The 21,598-nt window shown below is 43.1% G+C and overlaps 1 protein-coding gene across 1 annotated transcript; it reads right to left on the bottom strand.

Moving 5' to 3' along the window:
* Window positions 1–362: 362 nt before the first annotated feature.
* LCT (lactase) lies at window positions 363–20,721 on the bottom strand. Its single transcript, XM_072874271.1, has 17 exons — window positions 20,061–20,721; window positions 18,540–18,619; window positions 17,178–17,261; window positions 16,094–16,196; window positions 15,358–15,436; window positions 13,885–14,572; window positions 12,850–13,495; window positions 9,953–11,512; window positions 9,347–9,615; window positions 8,600–8,890; window positions 7,312–7,510; window positions 6,389–6,591; window positions 5,876–5,985; window positions 3,811–3,945; window positions 2,509–2,732; window positions 1,346–1,582; window positions 363–571 (listed from the first exon to the last, which is right to left on the bottom strand). The coding sequence occupies exons 1-17, from the start codon at window positions 20,719–20,721 to the stop codon at window positions 363–365; spliced, it is 5,778 nt and encodes a 1,925-aa protein (XP_072730372.1).
* Between the last annotated feature and the right edge of the window lie 877 nt (window positions 20,722–21,598).

Genomic DNA, 21,598 nt, shown 5'->3' with positions numbered 1-21,598 from the left:
CTTAAAAACACTGAGAAGCAGTAGGGTTTCTAGGGGATGCTCTCAGGTCCCTTGTGAAGAGATGATGAAGCAAGAACAGATGAAAGGTCAAGTTCAGAATCCTTATGCAGATAGGAACAAGCAATTTTACTTTTGTCTTTAAGAAATCAAGACAATAATGCCTGGGGAGAAGAGAGACACTTAACATAGAAGAAAATTTTCCTTTGTATTTTAAAGTTGGTAAGCAAACAACAAAATGATAGGGAGCTATCTTGAAGGCAAGACACAAAGCTGCAGTAGTACAAGCACTAGGTTTCTGTTCCTGGTGCTGTAGGGTTTTTTTATAAAAAACAAATCAAACAAACACTTAGCAAGTGGAAACTTTATAGTTTACTAAGTTCCATAGGTGATCGTTTATGGGATCTTTTGGATAATTTCCCGTACATATATGCAAAAAGAGCCAAGCCCAATGCACCAACTGCAGAAAGAACAAAAAGCACATACAGTGCTATTTCTGCACTTTGTGATGTTAAATCTAATCCCAAAAAGCGCACGCTGTCAGCCGCTCCTGGTGTGGTGTCTGTTGGTGTCACTGTCCGTGGGAAAACAATAAGAAAGTATTAGTAGACAGCCTGGGGTGAACTCTTTCATGCGTGTGCGCATTGCTGCTTCCTGCCTCTACAAGGCTTTCAGCATCGCTCTTCCGTACTCTGGCAGTAGCCATCATTCTTTGGGATCAGTGATTGACACAATTCTAGCTCAGAGTACAGGCACAACTGAGGCTCGTGGTGTAACTCTTGAGACTCCAGGAGAGGCAAGTATTCTCTGGCAGCCATGGTCATCCAAAAAAGCTGATAAAACCAATTATTTAAAAACCCCACGCTAACAGTGGTTGCTGTTCAATGTACTCCTCTAGTTCAGAAAATGTAAGTGACAAAAGAATATTTCCAAAAGCTGCCCCAAAAACACTGATTCATTTAAAGTATTCAGAATTGTTTAGAAAAAATGGTGTGGGAATACTCTCTGTATGTGGTTTGGAAAACATCTTAGGCAGTTCTGTTAATCAGAGAAAAGTAGAATGGAATAACTTTTTTGCTGCATTTTAGAGACAGGCACATATTGAGGTGCTGTCACACAAAATGTAGTCGTTGTTCTGGTTGTGCCTACAGAAGTGACATAATTCCATGTGAATGCCTTCAGTCATAACAAAGACTGATGACTAGTCAGTGCACTACTGGAGCCCTTAGAAAGAATATTGCAGAAAATGGTGGTGTCTTTAAAGACTACAGATGATGGGAAGCTTTTGGAATTAGAATCAGATGTGTGCATGCACACACACAAGCACGATTTCTGCTGCATCACTTACCTTCGGGCTCCAGTGCCAGACAGGGATGTGGGCCTGTTGCTGGGTCTGGAAACCCGTTGCAGTTTATGATCTGTGAGTAATACCTGGCAGAGGCCTTGGGGTGCCGTGGCAAGTTGGGGTCTGTGAAATTCACGTGATAGAACCCAAACCTTTCGTCAAAGCCCACAGCCCACTCGAAGTTGTCCATCAGCGTCCACGCGGTGTAGCCTCGTAAGTCAACCCCGTCAAGCAGAACAGCTGTTACCAGGAGCAGACAGAACAGGTTAGTTGTGCAGCCGGGTGACAGGAGGCATCACCAGTAGGCCAGCAGTGGCACAACGATGCTCCAGGACACTGCAGCAGCAGGGCACCGCGCGCAGTGAGGTTACTGCCACATTGGCCTCACTGGTTCTGCCGTCTCCCCACCGCTCCCGCATGTTGCCTTAGTTCGGTTGCTCTGAGGTAGTTCAGCTGCCAAATTACAGTTGACAAGCCACCAGGGTAGCTCAGTCAGCCTGCCAGCGTTGGAGACTGCTTTTCTCTGCTCCAAAAAGTTTTTGTCCAATAAGCGAAGGTTTAGGAATAGAGAAGAAAAGCCATCAACACGCAACCGGTGGTTAAGCAAATGCCTGTGGGGCCTTGCTGCTAAAAGGCAGTAAACAAGCACTTTCTGAACAGCTGGCTGGCAGCTCCCAGTACATCAGAAAAGCAAACTGAAAAAGCCCTTCCCTGATGTTGCTTGACCACTGCTGTAATTGAAACCAGTTTGGGTTGGGGTTTTTTGTTGTTATTTTGTTTTTTTTTAAATGCAGTTTTTAGACACAGCAGTTGTCAAACTAGAAGTCAAAATAGGTATTCACAACAGTTACCCGTCAAGTAGTGGAACCTTCTCCTGCCAGATGCAGCTATACAAGGAAGCTGCAGCTACCCTGCTACGCCCAGGGTTTGCTCTTCCTTTAGCTCACCTTTTCCTGCAAAGTCGTGGCTATTCATGGCCAGTTTCTGCTAAACCCAAAGGCTCTCCGAAGTGGATACGGAGTAAACCCATGCGGGTGTGCATCTTGCAAGTGTGATGGCAGCAGTCTTTCAGCTCTTCACACCTTGCTTTATAGGCATCAGTCTTGTGGTGAGACACTGCTGCTCTTTAGAGATTTGGATGAGCAGATTTAAAGAATCACTCTTACCTTTCAGTGCTTCGTTAACGTAGCTGCGATAGTAATGCGTTCGCCAAGTGTCATTGAAGTCTAAGGCTCCCCTTTCTGAGATCCCATTTTCAGTCACGTAAATCGGAGGGTTGTTGTACTCTTTCTTTATCCATCTCAGGAGCTTTCGGAAACCAAAGGGTGTCACCTTTAGCCAGAAGGAACCAGAGTTCAGCCAGCTGCGGTCGGTTACTGAAGCTACACCCCTGCAGAGGAGGACACGCTGATCAAGGGACCAGTCCCGGGTGCCAGCCACTGTGCCTGGCACCTCATTGCTGCAGGGCTGAGAAAGGCAGTGCTGAGCCCTGTGGAAAACTGAACCAGAGGTGACATCGTGGCAAGCTGGCGAAAGCACAGCGGGCTGAGGCAGTGCTGGTGCTCACAAGCCTCTAGAAAACACTTCCTATACTTTGCTTCACAATCATATTCTGCTTAAATCAACTATGGCTGAGGATGTGATGTTAGCTCCAAATCTTTGTCCTTTGACACCATTTCTACTGTTCAACATATAACGCAGTGCTTGAGCACACGAAATTGCCATTTACACTTATGTCCAGGAATGCAAGACTAAGCCCAGCGTCCTTCTATGTGGCTAAACCACAGGGGCTGGGATGCAGCAGCAAAGGGAAGTTATAATAATTTCATATATTCTGTGTGGAAACATTTTGGAAAAGAGCCTATGTTCACCCCTGTGTGTGGTCCCTCCATTACCTTAATTCTCATCAGAAAAACTAGTAAGCTCATACTGTTTACCTTTTGAAGCCGGGGAAAGAAATTGGTGTCTAAAAAATATTGACTTATGTATACTTAACCATGAAGTCATTTAGCTATTTAGGCTTTGAACTTACATTTACGTGATGTGGTGAGGGAACTAACAACAGTTTAACAGCAAATGGAGCAGTATCCGTAAACCAGGATAATCTAGCAGTTCAAGCTGCAGACTGGGGGCAGGAAATACGATAAATACTGTTTACAGCTGATCCCAAACCATTGGGAGACTCACAAGTGCAGATTCCTTCCTTTAATAGATCCTCTAATTTTCTTTGTTCTGTTTTTTAAACATCCGTGTTTATCATCAGGTCTGCAAAGAAAGGGCTGTTGCTGGTCTTCTGTGAAAATAACAGTATCACAGATACTGTTTGGGGATATTTTCCCTATTACTGGTTATAACAGCTTAAAATATTTGTCTCACAGCTTTATTTACTATCAGTTTATATTGCTCAGTTGGCCCAGGCTCCAGGTGCACATATCTTACTTGACCAGCAATTTACATTCGTCTCTTACCTATCAGAGTCGTATGACAGAACGCCAGCAGGATAGTTTACGTTGTATGTTAAAACTGTAGTATAATGATTTAGACCAAAGTAGTCATATGTGCCTTTAATTCTTTGCTTTTCACTTTCAGTAAATTCTGGAAGTCTGCAATAGAAAACAGAGAAAAGCATAAACCCCTCAAAATGTAAGTCTTCTCAGGATTGCCCCTTCTTTTGCTTCTACCCCTCCCTAATCTGATTGTATAAACTAAACTAAGCTTTTGCTAGAATATGCAAGTCTTGCTGCCTGCTCTAACGTTCTCCAAGACCTTGCACTGACCAGAAAAGAGACACCTGATGGCTAGAGGTCCTGCTCATGGTCAAACAAGAAGCTTGACCATCCTCCTGCTTTATAAGACAGGAAACAGTGTTTGCCCAGTCAGGAATGTGTTGGGAGGAACTGGGGACAACCATTTTGGTTGTCAGGTGCTTACCACAACCCTGTGGAGATCCAGAGCTGCAGTGCCCGTGAGTGACCTGTCTCAGCCCACCCTCCTGCAAGAGCGTGACTAGCTCTGACAGAGGGAAGCATGAAATGGAGCCTCCTAGCAGCCAGCGACGTGCAGGGGTCCTGTCCCCACGCAGGGGAGCTGTCACGAGCCCCCTCAAAACACTGCACTCCTGCTTGCACGCACGGAAGGTGCGGCCAGCCATCTGTGCTAAGATGTGCTTTGTGGCAGCAGGGGAGCAGGCATCTGCTGCCAGAGGAGCTCTTCTCTGTGGCAGTAGTAGTACTTGGTAGGTCATGGCAAAGGCTAATACAGGGTTGTCTCATAAACTCTGGCTTCTACGCGGAAACCATAAAAACTTCTGAGCTTTCTCCCCAAGATCCACACTTTGAACACACTCCATATGTAATGCTGGTATCCCTGGTACCAGCGCCACAAGCACAAGGGGAGGTACCATGATCCTTCTGGAGGAACATGGGAAAACCCGGGAGAAACTGGGAACTAGGCTCTGTCTGGACTCTACCATTTAATCCCAAAGCGCTTGGTTCCCTTCAAGAGGGAGGCCTCCTCAGCGAAGAACATCCCCCTTTGGGATCTGCAGCTCTGCACAGAGTAAGAAATGGAGTCAGGGACATCCAGGGTACCCTGGAGGAAGGGGCGAGGGTTTTCTTTTAGACAGAAGAAGGAGAAAATTCTCCTGGGAATTGGGTCCCTAGGCTGAAATTTCCCTGCTGAAAATGCAGCCGGTGCTCCTGGCAATTTGGTGATGCTTGAGAGTTTGCAGTCTTAGACTGAGGACAGGACTTCTTCCCCAGATTGAGATGCTTGGGCGCGTTATCTCATAAAGCAACACACAGCGACTTTGCTGTCTTATTAATGGCAGCAACCGGCAGAGAAGAAATAACGTGTCAAAAAAAGTGCTCAAGAATGCAAGAGTTTTAGGCACATATAAAAGCATAAATAGACCTGCCTTTGCTGCAGAGCGCACACTGACTCTTCCACCATCTCCCCAATTTCAAAACAACTGGTCTTTCACATTTTCAGAGAGGAATGATCAGGAATAGCCCCAGATCTAATACACCCCACCAAATTGCTATTCAAGTGAAGAGGGGAAAAAAAGTGCTTTCCTTATATGTGTCTAAAAAGGGAGAGAAAAGGAAAAACATTCATGCTGGAGCACTGCTAGCGCAATAGGGTTGAGAATAATTAATGGGAATGGAAAACAGGAAACATAATTCAGAGGCACCAAGGAGTTCTCAGTGCTCAAGTTCAGGACATCATTTTAAGAACAGTTAAAACAGATTTACCATGGTCAGGTAAAACACTGTGTCTAATGCAGAGCATTTACTGTATCACTCTGAGCTGCCAACTTATTAACCCAAAGATATGTTATATTAGTAAATTTAGTTTGCAAGGCAGCTAAAGACAGGGAACATGCAAAATGTATGCTAGAGTTTTTCTGTGAGGATATAGTAAGATTTTTACAGTAACATTGCAATAGAATCATTGAAATTTAGCACTTCTTTCAGAAAAGCAGGTTCCAGCACAGCAAGTAAAACAAAAGCAAATATGTGCCTGGGCTCCTACCGGGACTGGCTCAGACCCTGAGCCAGACTGCGTTCCCGAATCCTCGTTTTCATCACTTCGTTATAATCACCATTTTTGAAAATGGGATGAGCAAACCAACCTAGAAAAAACTAAGCCAGGAAATAATGGAGAAGGATAAATTATGTATCAAAATTATGTATAATAATTTATGTATCAAATTATGTATCAAAAAAACCAAGGGATTTAACCATTTCTCCATTTAGCCATTTCAATGAACAGGCACATGGAGATATGCAGGGATGCCCATTTAACAGCAGCAAATTTAATAAGCTTTTGGCACTGCAATTGTATTTTGTCTCATTTCTATTGCATACTTGATCAGCCACCAGAAGATGGTGATACATTTCCGTGCAGTGATGCCTCTGGCTCATCCTTTTCTTTCATGCTGGCACAGTGAGATGCTGACCTGGGTTTTGGGCATCTCCAGCACCCAGGATGGGGGTGCCACCATGAGCAAACCCGGGAGCAGTAGGGAAAGCTGTCTCTCTGTACCTGCAAGTATCGTCTGGCAGCATCAATGTCCTCCTGGTTGTATGGGTTCCTTGGTTCTGCCCAGTCAGAGTTGATGGTGATGGAGATTAATCCTCCTTGTTTTGCCCGGTAGGTCTCATTGTAGAGGTGCCAGGCTTCCGCATGGGCCTTTATTAAGTTGTGCCCCACCACGTAGGGGGCTCTCCCTGGCCGAACGGAGATGCCTGCAGAGACAATGACAACACAGGCAGTGGAGCAGCAGTTCCCAGCATTCACATCGGCTGCTTCCCAGGTTAACACAACACCCGGGACACCCAGAACAGCCCCTAGAAAATGAATAAACATGCAGCACCTGGTGCCCTTGGGCCCAGCCCTGGGCTGAGATCCCTGCTTTGGCAGAGGCAGCTGGAGGCACAGCTGCAGTGGGCAGGCTGTGTGGGACCCCGCATCGCCCCTTCCTCCCCCCGTGGCAGGACACGGGCTGGCTCAGCTCTCTGCCCACGTAGGGCTGCCAGCCCTGGCAACAGGCGGCTGCTGCCAGTGTGGAGAGCAGAAAGCTGTGTGTTCAGGCCAGCTCCCATTCCTTCCCTTCCCTTGCTTCTACCCTACAGCTGAGCTTGGCTCTCCTCAGCCCTAACCCTTCTCCACAGTCCTGGAGCTGGTCTGGAAATGGGGTCTGCTCCAGACAGCAAGTGTAGTCCGGAGGTTGCAGAGGAGGGGTGGATTAGAGGAGTGGAAGAAGGAGGATGGGTCTTGGAGCGGACAGGCAAAGTGAAAGAAGGACCTGTTCACCACACCGCAGCAGTCCAAACCCCATTTATCCCCACCACACCGTCTTCCTTGCTCTACCTTTGCAAGCCCCTAGCATCTACTCTGCTGCAGCATAAAAGAGAGTTGTGCCTACAGTGCTGCAAAGGCTCTGAGGTTATGCCCAGCAGTCTTACCTGGAGCAGCTGTGCCAACGCCATAGCCAAGATATGCAGTGTTATAGGGTTCATTGAGGGTTATCCAAAATTTCACTTTATCTCCTAGTCTCTGGAAAAGGAGCTCAGCATATTCCTTAAACCTCTGAACTATAGTATCATTCTCCCACCCACCGAGGTTCTGTAGTGCCTGTGGGAGGTCCCAATGGTAGAGAGTTACCTGTGGGGAAAGACAGCAAGAAGAAGGACTCAACCAGTCACTCACTTTCAGAAATAAGGGCAGTAACCCACCCTCATTTTCATAAATAAACTGTGCTTTGATCTGCAGCTAGCTGTTTCTAAGGGTGTTTGAGTTTGCACTCATGCACTCAAATAAAATACCTTTTTGCCAGTGTTTCCCCTAAAATGGGGAAATGACTTGAACTCCAGGGACTGCCTGATGGTGAAGATGAAGCTTTTACCAAAAACCACCACAACCTTGTGATAGCAAGAACTTGTCAGTGAAGAACTGGTGTGCCTGCACTGACTCTCAGATGAAATACAGTCCAATAGACATGTGTTTGGGCTGGTACATCCGTTGGACCAGTCTAGAGCAGTGCCATGAAGGCACAGGTTTGCTCAGGCATGACCTGATGCTTGTGTAGATATTCCTGGATTGCCCCCTGTATGGTGTGCATACACACGTATGCAGTGTTTGGTGCAGCCATGTGCGCTCCCTCCGTGTACCAGCATGGTTTGGGGAGGACCGGGACAGCCGGCAGTGGGGAAGCAACAGGCAGAAGCAGAAAAATGCTGCATGTGCCCAAGTCTATGGGGACAGGTCAGATTGACTCAACAGTGCTGAAAGAGCTGACTGATGCAGCGGTGAGGTCACTGTCCATTATGCATGACAAACCATGCTGATCAGTGGAGCTTCCTGACTCCTGGGAAAAGAATAATGTTACACCCGTCTCCAAGAAAGGCAAGAAGGAGGATCCTGGGAACTACAGGTCGGTTGGCCTCACTTCAGTCTCTGGAAACATCACTGCGTAGGTCCTTGTGGAATCCTCTTCCAAGCACATGAGGGATGAGAAGGTAATTGGAAACAGCCAACAATAAGGTTACTGTGATCTTTCTGGTAGTAATTTCTAACATATAACTATATTCCCAGTTCATTTGCTTATGCAAAAAACATGTTTCCTTGCACAACACAATGAAAAACAATTTCTCTGTGAAGGAGGGCGTGGATGGAAACACACACATGTCCTCTGAGCATCAGACTTGGGTTCTGCTATTTTTTAGTTAGCTGGAAGTTACCGTTTTTAGTTACCTGAGGCATAATGTTAGCTGCCAGAAGAGCATCAACAAGCCTTTCATAGTAGTTCAGTCCCATTTCATTGATGTATCTGGTGGTCCCATCTGGGAGAATGCGGGACCAGGAGATTGAAAAGCGATAGTGAGACACCTTGAGGCTTTTCAGCATTTCCACATCCTCCTCAATCTTGTGGTAGCTGTCACAAGCTACATCTCCGGTGTCATCATTGCTGATTTTTAAGGGAGTGTGAGAAAATTGGTCCCAAATGCTAAGTCCTTTCCCATCTGCTCTCCATCCTCCCTCAATCTGTAATTGAAGATGGGGGGGGAGGGATTGTTAGTAAACCCCAAATTTAGGTCTTGGCCTAGCAAAGAATTCAGCCTGTTAGTCTTTGTGGCGCCACACAATAGTTTGACTTATCAGCTTAAGGCTAGAAATAGCAATGCTTTTGCTGTACCAAACTAGTAAGACCTCTTGGGCCTCAAGGCAAGACTTATTAGCAAAGTACAATGTCACAGAACAGGCATTGTTTCAGTTCATCTGCTGCTCCATGTTGGCTGGCTCTTGTGAAGCCCATGCTGCTGTCTCAATTCCTGAGGTATAACCGTGCCCTTAAAAATCTCCAAGTTCCTCCCTTTTACTGCAGTTGTTACACTAACCCTCAATTATGGTAAAACGTAATGTTACAAAAGCTGTAGGTGTCTCATCCAAAATGAATTAACTGCCCACAGATAGTTTAAGAGTCTGTCTTGGTTTCCTAACCTGATATGCTGAAGTTGCTACACTCCACCAAAAGTTCTTTGGAAACTCTCCATATAAAAATTCATCTTCTTTTGGCAATGGGATACCATTATTGTGGATGATTTCTGCATAGTACACAGCAGAGCGCTTTGGGGTTCTTGGCCTGTTGGGATTGTCAAAATCAACCTGGTGCAATCCAAATCTTGGATCATAACCATTCAACCATTCAAAGTTATCCATAAAAGACCAAGCGTTGTATCCTCTCAGATTAACACCATCCAACTTGTAAGCTGAAAGACCAGAAACAAATGGAAGAGCATCAGTGGTATAATCACGCAGTAAATGAACCACAAGGAATACACATGCAAGCCCATACACACTTCTAGCTTCTTAAAGCTGCCACTGGTCAACTAAGATCATTAAGAGACTCTTCATAGTTGGAGGATACTGAGTACAAACAGCCATGCAAAGGAGATCATAGAAAGAAACACTATGTTTATATTGTGTTCAGAATATTTAAAGACTGATATCAATCACTTTTAATAACTACTCTTCAGAGGAATAAAGTAACCAGAAATCTAGAGAAGAGACACACAACACCAACAGAACAAAAGCAAACACTGGTACCTTTTAAAGCTTCATCAATGTATGTTTTGTAGTAAAATATCCTGGTGTTGTCATCAACATCCCATTTGGTCTTTATCCCCACCCCATTCTCCATTATGTATATTGGGGGATTTCCATATTCTTCTTTGATCCAGTTCAGTAGCCTCCTCAGCCCCCAGGCCACAGCACGATGGTCAGTAATAGCTGAGGAAGGCCAGGAGCTGTCAACCACTGTTAAAACTTCTTGGTCATACTCATAAGAGAAAGGCCTCAACCGGGTCGTTGCATGGGTTACGATTTTGGAGGTGTAGGTGTTGAAGCAGAAAACATCTGCCGTGCCCCTGATGTATTCACGCTCCTCTGCTGTGAAAATCGGTAGGCGAGATGATGGCAGGTTCTGGAGCTCACTCCTGTTCCCAACTTTCCACTTCATGACCTCAGGGTAGTCCCCATTTTTGAAAATCGGGTGTGTAAACCACCCCACCAAAAACTGCAGGTACCGGTCTGCAGCTTCTATGTCCCTGGGATTGCTTGGTGTCTTCGGCTCAACCCAGTCAATGTTGGGACACAGAGAGATGACTCCTCCTTGGCTCGCTCTGTATTTGTCATCATATGTGTGGTAGACCTTGGCGTGAGCTTTCAGTAAGATGTGAGCAACCCTGTAGGGAGCACTGCCAGGGTCATTGACATTGGGTGGAAATGCCCCAACACCATAGCCAACCCAGGCAATGACTTGGGGTTCATTGAACGTAATCCAGAACTTCACCCTGTCCCCAAAGGTCTGGAAACAGAAGTCCGCAAAACTATCAAACAGGTCAATCAGCGCACTGCTCTCCCAGCCACCAATGTCCTGGAGAGCTTGTGGCAGGTCCCAGTGGTAGAGAGTGACGATTGGAGTGATGTTGTTTGCAACCAGTCCATCAATGAGACGGTTATAGTAGTCAACTCCATGGCTGTTTATTGAGTTGTTCCTTCCACTGGGGAAGATTCGAGACCAGGACAGGGAGAAACGATAGTTCTTTACTCCTAAAGCTCTCAGCAGGTAAATATCTTCCTCCACCTTGTTGTAGCTATCACAAGCTATATCTCCAGTATCATTATTCTTTATATTCCCTGGGATATGGGTGAAGTTATCCCAAATGCTGGGTCCTTTGCCATCAGCATCCCAACCTCCCTCTACCTGGTAGGCAGAAGAAGACACACCCCATGTAAAGTCCTCTGGGAATGTCCCATAAAAGTACATATCCCTTTCAAAGTCTGTTTGAGATGAAAACTTCTGCCAGACAACCTTGGCCTTGGAGGGAACTTCTGATGCTGGTAAATTTGGCAGCTTTGGTGGCATGGGTAGGTCAAACACCACTGGTGTAGAAAATCTGTCCAAGACTTTGGATGGGAAACCATTTTTTTCAATAACACTAGAATAGAAATAAGCAGATGCCTTGGGAGTCCTTGGTCTGTTGCTATCTTCAAAATTCACATGATGTAGCCCAAATTTTAGGCTGTACCCCACTGGGCCTTCAAAGCCATCAACCAGGGATCGAGCAATATATGACCGAACATCAACTGTGTCTAGTTTTACCGCTGTCACAGAAATAGTACAAGATACTGTTATTAATTTGAACATTTTCTGAATACAGAACAGCACAACTTAAGCACCACAACTGAGGGTAACAGTGTGATAAGCCAAACATCTATGAATGGTCTTTTAGGCAAAAAAACCCCAAACAATTAGAGTATCTGGCAAGAAAAGCAGTCAGCACTGTAATAGGAGCTGTCAAATGCTGAGTGATAAAAATGCGTGAGAAAATAAATATTAGTCAAGAGATATTTGAGTATAGGACACTTGTGCCACTGGTATCCCTTTCCCTGTGTTCTTGTTTTCAAGCACAATTCATCAACTTAGGTATACGGTGCTCTTTTAGATTTAACACTATAGTTAAACTGAAACATTAGGTGTATTTAGTGCTTGCCTATCTTCCCTGAGCACAAGAGAGTTTCTTTTAGCAGAACAGCATATCCAATACTAGCAGAGGCAAGTCCAGCATCCTTCCTCACATTGCCTACAAAAAAGCACTAAATCTCTCTCCTTCCAGAAAAGTTCACTTCCCATATGCAGTCCACCTTCTTTACTTCTGCTGAGGCATAACAGCAATGCTAAACTGTGTTTTCCATAGCTCTTCTAACACTTCTATCAGTATGTTGAGAACTAGGCCAAGAAGGTCAAATGCTGTATACTGATGACCAACATATTTAATACCGCATATTTAATAAAGTTTTCCTGACAGTATTGCTTTGTGTGTCTCAAGAGAGTACCAGTCAAATCTCTATTTGAAATCTCAAATCTCTATATCTCAAATCTCTATATCTTTGAAATCCCTAATCTCAAATCTCTGTCCAGAACTTCAGTGACTAATATCATTTTTACATCAATTGATAAGCAGTTTGCAAAGATACAGGCATACCTTGAACCTTGCTCAAAATGATTGAGATATAAATATCTCCCTAAAAATTCTAACCTGAAATGGTACAGGATGCTGCCAGTTAGATCTGCTTAATCAGTAAAGACATCATTCAGTCCTGATCTGTGAGATCTCTGTAGGCAGGAGCCTGCCTGCAGGCAAATCATCTTCAGGGGAGCTGAAGTATATAAACACTGTTCTCACAGAGGGACTGACACTAGGGTCCAGGCTACATTAATCTGTACATATGAAAAACCTGTTCCCATAACTAAACAGAAAGGAGAGTTCCATATCTGGACACCAGATAGGCTGAAGTATATGAAGTGCCACTACATACACAATAGGCAGCTGACCTCGTATCGCTACACAAGTGGTGATGTTTTAAAGCTAACCACCATGGAAGTGATAGAATAACTAGTTGTCATTATTAAAAAAAAAAATATTTAAATTTCTCCATACCTTTTAGAGCCTCATTGATGTACCGGCGGAAATAATCCACTCGCAGAGTGTCATTAATAAGATCCCCTACGTCTTCTGTCGGCATACCATTTCCTGCTAGGTAAATTGGGATCTTTGTCCCTGTATATTCCTGGGACACAAACTTCAGCAGCCTTCTTAATCCCCAAGGGACCACATGGATCCAAGAAGAGGCAGTCTGTGGCCAAGAAGGATCTACATGCAAGGAGAAGTTCCCAATGCTCTCGTAGCTTGGTGTGCAGGTCCCATTAGTCACAGCACTGACCAGGCGGGAAGTGTAATGGGAAAGACCAAAAAAATCTGCAGTCCCTTTCACCCAGGACTTCTCCTTTTCTGTAAACAGAGGCAGCTGTGCAACTGTTGTGGAGCACTGCTGGTTTACTTCCTGGATCTGAGCCTTCAGGATGTCTGGGTAATCACCATTAACAAATATAGGGTGAGCGAACCAGCCAAGCATGAACTGCAGGTACCTCTCAGATGCCCTCACATCCTCAGAGTTGGTGGAAGTCTTGGGTTCAGCCCAATCCGAGTTCAGTACCAGCCCCACCTTTCCCAGTTGCTGAGAGCGGTATTTGTCGTTATACAGGTGCCAGACCTTGGCATGAGCCTTGACAATTGTGTGAGCCACCTGGGGGCAGAAAGCAGAGGAATATGTGACACACTGCTTTGCACAAGAACTCTTAAGCATTGAGATTTTTGCCATGTGAGAATGTCATCTCCATCCAGAAGAAGAAACCTTGACAAGACAAATAATAATAGCCAGAGAGTGCAGCAGGTTTTGGATTAAGCAGAAGAATCTGGCTATCCATCAACAGCAACTTTCAGAACAGAAAAATAAAATAAAGACATTTAGCACCCATTAACTACCCCATTTTTTTGCAAGTATCATAAATCCAACAAGCAAATAGTTGTCTCAGAGGCCACATTAGGCTTGAACATAGTTAAAGTACAGAACCATCAGAGGAAAACAACACAACAACGGCAGCTGCAGGATCCTAGTTACTCCTCTGTCCCTACCTTGTAAGATGCTACTCCTGGGTCAGTGATTCCTGGAGGATGCTCTCCGGTGCCATAGCCAGCGTAGCTGATAACCCAAGGCTCGTGGAAAGTAATCCAGAACTTGACCCGATCCCCAAAAGTGGCAAAGCAGAAGTCTGCATAGTTTACAAAAGCATCTATGATACTGTCATTCTGCCAGCCACCGAGAACCTGAAGAGCTTGTGGGAGGTCCCAGTGGAACAGAGTCACCATGGGCTCAATGTTAGAGTCTAGCAACCGGTTAATTAATTGGTTGTAATAATCAACACCCTTGGAGTTGATGGTCTCATTGGTGCCAGCAGGGAAAATTCTGGGCCAGGATACAGAGAATTTGTGCAGTTGGGGATGAAGACCCCTAAGTAGGTAAACGTCATAGCTGGTTTTATAGTAGCTGTCACATGCCACGTCTGCTGTTTGGTTCATGTAGACATGACCTGCATGCCCAAACTGATCCCAGATGCTCTCTCCTTTCCCATCCTCTGCCCAAGCTCCTTCAATGTTAAAGGCACCTGTGGATGTGCCCCAAAGGAAACCACTTGGAAAAACATCCTGCAGAAAAGAATCCCTCTCCAATTCAGATTGTTTAGCAAACGTTTCCCAAACTGTTTGATAGGAGGAGCGAGGGGCAAGAACAGCATCTGGATTCTCCTGTAGAGTATTTGTTTTGCTGGAAATAGAATAAAAAGAAGTTACGATCTCCAAGGTGGATGCCAGTGCCCCAGAACTTGCAAACACGGGGGATAAAAGAATCATTTGCTTCCCATTCAGCTGACATAAGCCATTTAGGGTATAGTTCCTTTGCCATCTGATCAATCCAACCTACTGTCTAGCAGATGAAGGTCGAGTGCAATGAGCTAACTGCAGAGCTGCTCAAGAGCTGTATATCTAATGCATTTCTTTGCAGGTGGATTCTCATAATTCGTTACAGCTAGGTCAAAGGTGCAAACAAAATCCTTGCAGTGTGTAGCGATTTCACATGCTACAACTGCTCTTATGAGTGTCCATGGGATAGCTAAAACTAATCAATCCTGCTTCTGTAATCCTTAGCTTCTCCCTGCACAATGACATCTCCTACACTTCTGTAGGCCCAATTGGCTTCTCTCCTATGAAAGCCTCTGCTTGCTTTCTTTCTCTGTCTTTTCTTTCTTTTCTTTCTTTCTTTCTTTCTTTTCTTTCTTTGAAAATGTGCCTGTTACTACTGGCTTGAACCTGCAATCTGGGTAACCAAGGATGAGAGAGTGGAAGAGGATTACATCATTGCCTGTAATAGTAGGATAGAAGATTGCCTGTAATAGCAAGAGACTGGGCTCAGCGGAAGGGCATTCCTTTCCAGTCCCTCCAGCAAATAACAGCAAGACTTTACCACTAAAACTGTCTTCTGTCTGCCTGCACATAGGTTTCTAGAGGACACCATTTTATTACAGTATCTGACTTAAGGGGCAAAAACCTTACCTTAAAACATGAGATGATGAGAAGTCCAAGAACTCATTAACATCATACCCAATCGTACGGGTCTCTTCTTTATTAATAGCTGAAAGCAAACAAATGGTAAGTGATGGACTTAGTCACAGCTTAGATGCCATGGACTGCATGACAATACTTGTACACACAATTATACCTTTAGAAACATGGTGCATTTCCATAACTAATAGCTATTTTTCTCAGATCAAATATGTTGGGTTTTTATTAGATTTTTACAATTTCATGTTAAAAAAATGATCATAGAATCATAGAATCATTTAGGTTGGAAAAGACCTTTAAGATCATCGAGTCCAACTGGAAACCTAACACTGCCAAGTGCACCATTAAACCGTGTCCCTGAGTGCCACATCTACACATCTTTTAAATACCTCCAGGAATGGGGACTCAACCACTTCCCTGGGCAGCCCCTTCCAATGCTTCACAACCCCTTCGGTGAAGACATTTTTCCCAATATCCAATCTAAACCTCCCCTGGTGCAACTTGAGGCTGATGAAAATGATGAACAGCTTTGGTAAAGATTTCCTGCTTCCCGTCCCTCAACACTCACCATCCACCCTTAATTTTCCAAGAAGGCTATGAAAGAAACCATAAAGTTCTTTTATCTAATAGCAGCAGTCTGGATGGGACAATTTTGAATTTCCTCTATAATTTGCCATGCAGAGCTTAGCTGAAAAACTCTCCGTCCTTCTTGAAATATGTCACTCACCTGTGACAATGGCAGCTACTGGTATGAAAGGATTCTCTTCCATGGAACCACAATCAAGGAACTTTAGACTAAAAACCAAGATCTCTATGTCCTTCCAGACATTCTGCAAAACCAGAAGTCAGAGACTTGTATGAAAAGAAGCATCAGCCAGCTAGTAGAACCATGCTCTTGCATTTGTTGATTTTAGCACAGCATAGGAAATACCTAGAAGACTGAGACTGAGAATCGGTGATAAAGTTCTTCAAAGTTAAATTCATAAATCAACAGAGTAAGCATTAAATACCACCGACCACTTTTCTCTGATCCAAAAAAAGCCCAATGCAAATCAAAGCATAAACCCCAGACACCTTCAGTGTTTGACCTGTCATTGAAAAGGCACAAGGAACTATGTCCTTTTTTGAAAGCTTACTTGGTAAGAATCTGATGCCATAAATGGCCCATGCCAGATTTTGAGAGAACTGCAGCATGCTGGAACCCTAAAGAGAATGAGTCACATGGGTAGCTCCTTATTCTGCTACACAGTTGCTGGATGACTCTCGTCTTATGGATTTTAAGAATGCAATTCACTACCAGAGGTTTAATATCAGGTACTAGCCTATAGCATCACTGACATTGTTGCTGCCATGTGATCTAATCCTTTCAGAAACTCATCCTTATTGACGTTTCTAGCACTGCCTCTACTGATGAGGAGTTGCAAAGTTTGGTAGTACAATTGCAGAACACGTGCTAGAATAAAATAGTGTCTTTTAGTGTATAGGTATTAGCCTAAGAGCTTATCAAACACTTAGGAGAGAAAATGTTTTTCAGTCCTGCACAAAAGAATTCTGCCATTCCAGTCGTTAATGCATCAATAATGAGCACTGACCCAGATGATCCTTTCCAGCACTTTCGAACACCTGTTTTAAAGTCAGAATAACAACAGAGAAGTAAGTGAGCAGTATGCAGCTGTTTCCTAGCGTAGCTGTTTTCTGAGCTGTCAGAGCAAATCAGAACTGTTTAGACACGCATGAAGAAACATGAAATTCCCCTTCTATTTATGGTCTGTTGTCTGCTGCTATACTTTGAACACTGTGCATAATGTTACCTGGAATTCACTCAATTTCTTGTAGAAATCTGTTTCATTTCCACAACAGTACTGAAGGCTGAGAGACAGAAAGTCTACTGAATCCTGGAAACAAGAAAAGGAAAAGAATAACTGTGGAGTAAAATGCATTTTTTGCAGGTATTATGTTAAAAATATATAAAATTGTAAAATATTTGATAAAGATACATTGCTGGAATAAGAAGCCATACAGCTATATGGGACCTCTGGATAATATAATGAGTACGAACTGGCTACTTGTATTGGAAAATGCGTTTTGTGTCTCTCCTTCTAAACAAAGTAAAAACTAAACAGCTAAAGGAAATTCTAGGAGTATCTTATGAATTTAATATTAATGATTTACAGTTGATTCTTTAATTAGTGAGACTGAAGAAGTCTGTGATTAATCAGACAGAGAAACCTTTGCAACTATGTGGTTCAGGTAGGCCTTATCAATAATCCTTTGGGGAAAGTCCACTTCAGAAATCTTTAACCATTCCAAACTACAAGCATTATCCCACTTGAAGTCATCAAGTTCAAGGGAATAGATAGTATTCTTTTATTAAACCAGCTGATGAAGTTGGGAAAAAACTGATAAGCTTTCAGCTTGTTTTTCAGTCCAAGGTTTTCTTCTAGTTTAGTCAGCTTATCTAATACAACATCTTTCCTCTCCCTACAAACCACACCTTGCTTATATCTTTGAAATGCCATGCCTACAATATTGCTTACCCTATTACTAAATTTTGAAGGATTGTGAATACAAGCCAAAAACCTTCACTGTCATCTGTTCACTACATCCTACATCAACATCCTCTCGGTGAAGACAGCTACTAACAGAGGGTTTGGTCTTTACAGAAAGGATGTCATCATCTTTGTAGAGATTATGTTCTCCCCATGTTGTGTCATCCCTGTGCAGCTAGATGACTTTTAGCTCAGCTCCATCTGTGTTTTCACATAATAAGCAGGGTTTTTTTAAATAGTGGTTATTTAAAATAAAGTATCTTTTTTATTTAGTGGTGCATTAAGTAGACTTGCAAAGAAAATAACAATGTATATGCTTTTTGCAGACGCCTTGTCATTTAAGCATGTATATTGCTAAAATTGCCAATTATGAGAGCAAATATTTCTCGATATATCTTAATCAGTGCTTGCTAGCCAAGAAAGGATGCTGAAGTAATTTTTAAAATCAGTGAGCTTCACATGATCAGATTAATCAAATAAGTAAAATTTACCAAATTGGTCAGTTGGTCAACTTCCTAAAATTTTATTTAATTTGCAACAAGTCACTTGATCCCGTACATAAAAATCAAGTTAAATAAATTCAAATTTATATAAGTTTGGAAATAATTTCCATTAAGGTGTTACCTGAAGAGAAACCAAAAGCAATTCTGATGAAGCGCTATCCAAGACATGACCCATTCCTAAAGCAATGGACAGCTTTCCACCTTGAAAAAAAACAGAGGCAGTCTATTAGTAGCATGTTAAGGACAAATAAAAAATTTCAGTTCACTGCAGTTATTTTAAAATCAGTTGGAAATTTTTGAAGATGTGGGTCAGACAGTGGCCTAGGTAGCTCATTTCAGAATACCCACTATGATTTCAACAGAGAGTGAAGAAGGTAGAAATTCAAAGGCAGACTTCAAGGAGTCTTTGTCAATAAATCTTGTCTTATCACGACTGCTCATAAACTTCTTAGCACTGTTGCTTGCAGGAAGGTGGATCTGAATACAGCTGTCCAGTGGGTGCCCTTCCACTCCATGAATAATTGTAAGTAATACCTTTAATTTTCATGCCTTTGTGGTGGTTCTACAGTGGTGAAATTCTCTTGCTCTGTGTAACAGAGGTAGAGTTAAGACGTAATTACTTTAAAACCCCAGTGTCTGCAATGGGATGTTGGAAAAAACGAAGGACATCATTGCAGACTTCCTCACACTATTATTATCTCACAGGAGACTTCTTGTGCTTTGTTTCTTCATGGTTTGAGGTACATTTCAGGAATTTTTTAGTCTTTCCTCTGTGGGTCAGGAAGAGGTACACAAAAATACATTACGTACAAAATAGCTTGATTATTACGACCTTGTCATTGTACAAAGAAAAAAATAGAAGGCAACTGGATTTGAGTAATTTTAAAGTAATTTGTAACTGATAAAGATAATTAATTTTAATTTTACACTAAAAAGTAAGTATTTTGTTTCATGTTGCTTTATTTAACTTTTTAAAGCCTGCACTCATCATACATAAGAGATTATAGCTCAGCCACTGACTGATGGCATGAGCTTCCTCTCTTAGCTGAAAAGGTAGCAATTACATTCCAGTTTTCAATGACATTGATATAAGTAATAAGGCTTTAAAAATGAGATGACTGGGCAGGAATCAAAGATTCTGCCTAAGTCTCAGTCCCACTTTTATTACACAACACATTTAAGGTTTGGTATATGAACAGTATGAGACTACAGTTCATCGGGCGCATCTGCTGGTCTTTAAATTAAGAGCACATGGACAACAGCCCTTAGAGAAAAAGCATATAAATGTAGTATTATGTTTGGTTTTGAAGTACTAGTTTCTGCTGCTCAAATTAACTGGAGGCTCATTAATACTTCCCTGATGCTTAAAACATTGAATATAAATATGCATACCTACACATATATATTATCCCCAACTATTTTGGCTATCATTTCAAGTAAAATGCAATTGCCAGTAAATTATAAAACAATTATCAAAATAAGGGATTTGAAGGATCCTGTTACTCAAGGATTTCTATGCAATTCTGAAAGCACTGATAGCATATTCACACAGAGATTGCATGTAGCAGTTGCCATTTAATCCAATCACGAAATATTTGTGAAAAAGTCATATTAAAAAAATCCCTCTCCCCATTCTCCTTACCTGTTGGTGAGTATTTCTCGTGGTAGATGGTGTAAGCTCGTTCATGAGCGTCAGCTAGGGCCTGGGCTTGGTCCTGGGGGTCATCGTAAGGCAGGCTTTTAAGGACCTCAGGCAGGTTGCTGAAGGTGAGCCACACATCGACCAGGTCCCCAAAAACATGGAAGCTGAACTCTGCGTATTCCACAAAAAGGTCAGCAAAAGCGTTGGCTTTCCTACCTATAGCCTGTGCGGCCACAGTTCCAGGGACACGCTGGTGATGCAGAACTACTACTGGCCTGAGGTCTGCAGCAACCAGGGTCTCGAGCAGCTCCCGGTAGCACTGCACTTGAGCGTCATCTGGCTTCCTGGCATCCCCCTTCGGAAGAATGTGTGCCCATGGCAGGAAGACTTTGTAATGCGTCACCCCCATCTCATAAAGGTGGGAGAAGTACTGGGGCAGCTCAGGAGGCACAAGATCTTGGCACAGGTAATCATGGGCTTCAGCCACGGCAGGGCCCTGATCTTCCTCGGGTAGGACTTGGTTCTGCAGATGCAATCTACTTACTAACTTGCTAGGTAAAGGTCCAGCAATGGCAATAAAATTCTGAGCAAGTTCCCTGTCTATCCCAAGGCTGGGACAGACTAACAGAAAGACGACGACTGTCTTACAAATCACCTCCATTTCTGGAACCTTCTTCAGAAAGTTATTCCACGCTACTTATATTACAGTAGAAGTAATATGTAACTGAAATTATCTATTAAACAGATAAATGTTCCCAGAACTAGCTGACACTAGAATGATAACAAATCAGGACTTTCAGTCAATAGATAAACGAATAAATTGATGAATACAAAAAATAGTCAAACAATTAGTTGGAGAAAGGTCATGTGGAAACATTTTCTGTGATGCTTATGTTCCCCTTTGTGCTTGAACATCAATTGACATTTGCTGATACTGCCTCCATTTCAGAGGAAGATAAAATAAGTAGACAATGCTTTTCATCTCCCCTTGGCCTTTTTTGGCTTAAGAGAAATCCTGGCACAGCTCTGGATGCAGAAAATAACAAGAGCAGAGTTATCTGCATTTCTGGGGCTGGGTACCACCACAGCTCAGGGTGCGCAGGACAGCAAGACGCATGTTTGCGCTCTAATTCTTGGGTGCATAAAGGAAATCTGAGATGTGGCATCTTGCCCACTTGGAAAAGTGGCTATTACATGAATTCAGACAGCAGCAACAATGTGAGTCCTCATGCCTGATAACATCAAGGAACTTGAACATCATTTTATTGCTTTCCAAAGTTCTCCTTCCTTCAGCCTTGAAAACACATGCTCTCTCAGCAGGGTGGACACATAACAGATCACCTATAATCTGAACTGCTGCAGGGAAGAGATAACTCGACTTTTCTACATTCAACTACAGCAAAACTGAAGAGCTGAGAACATTTGCTGCCTAAATACAGAACATGTTTAAATCAACTAAACACAAAATTCTACATAACTATATAGAAAAGTCAGTTCCACCTCCAAGTTTATTTCCTTTAATAACCAGCTTTTTGTCT

Source organism: Ciconia boyciana, chromosome 10 (genome assembly GCF_034638445.1).
Source record: "Ciconia boyciana chromosome 10, ASM3463844v1, whole genome shotgun sequence".
Classification (NCBI taxonomy): domain Eukaryota; kingdom Metazoa; phylum Chordata; class Aves; order Ciconiiformes; family Ciconiidae; genus Ciconia; species Ciconia boyciana.
The sequence above is the reverse complement of the archived record's forward strand: the minus strand, read 5'-3'. Positions and strand labels throughout refer to the sequence as shown.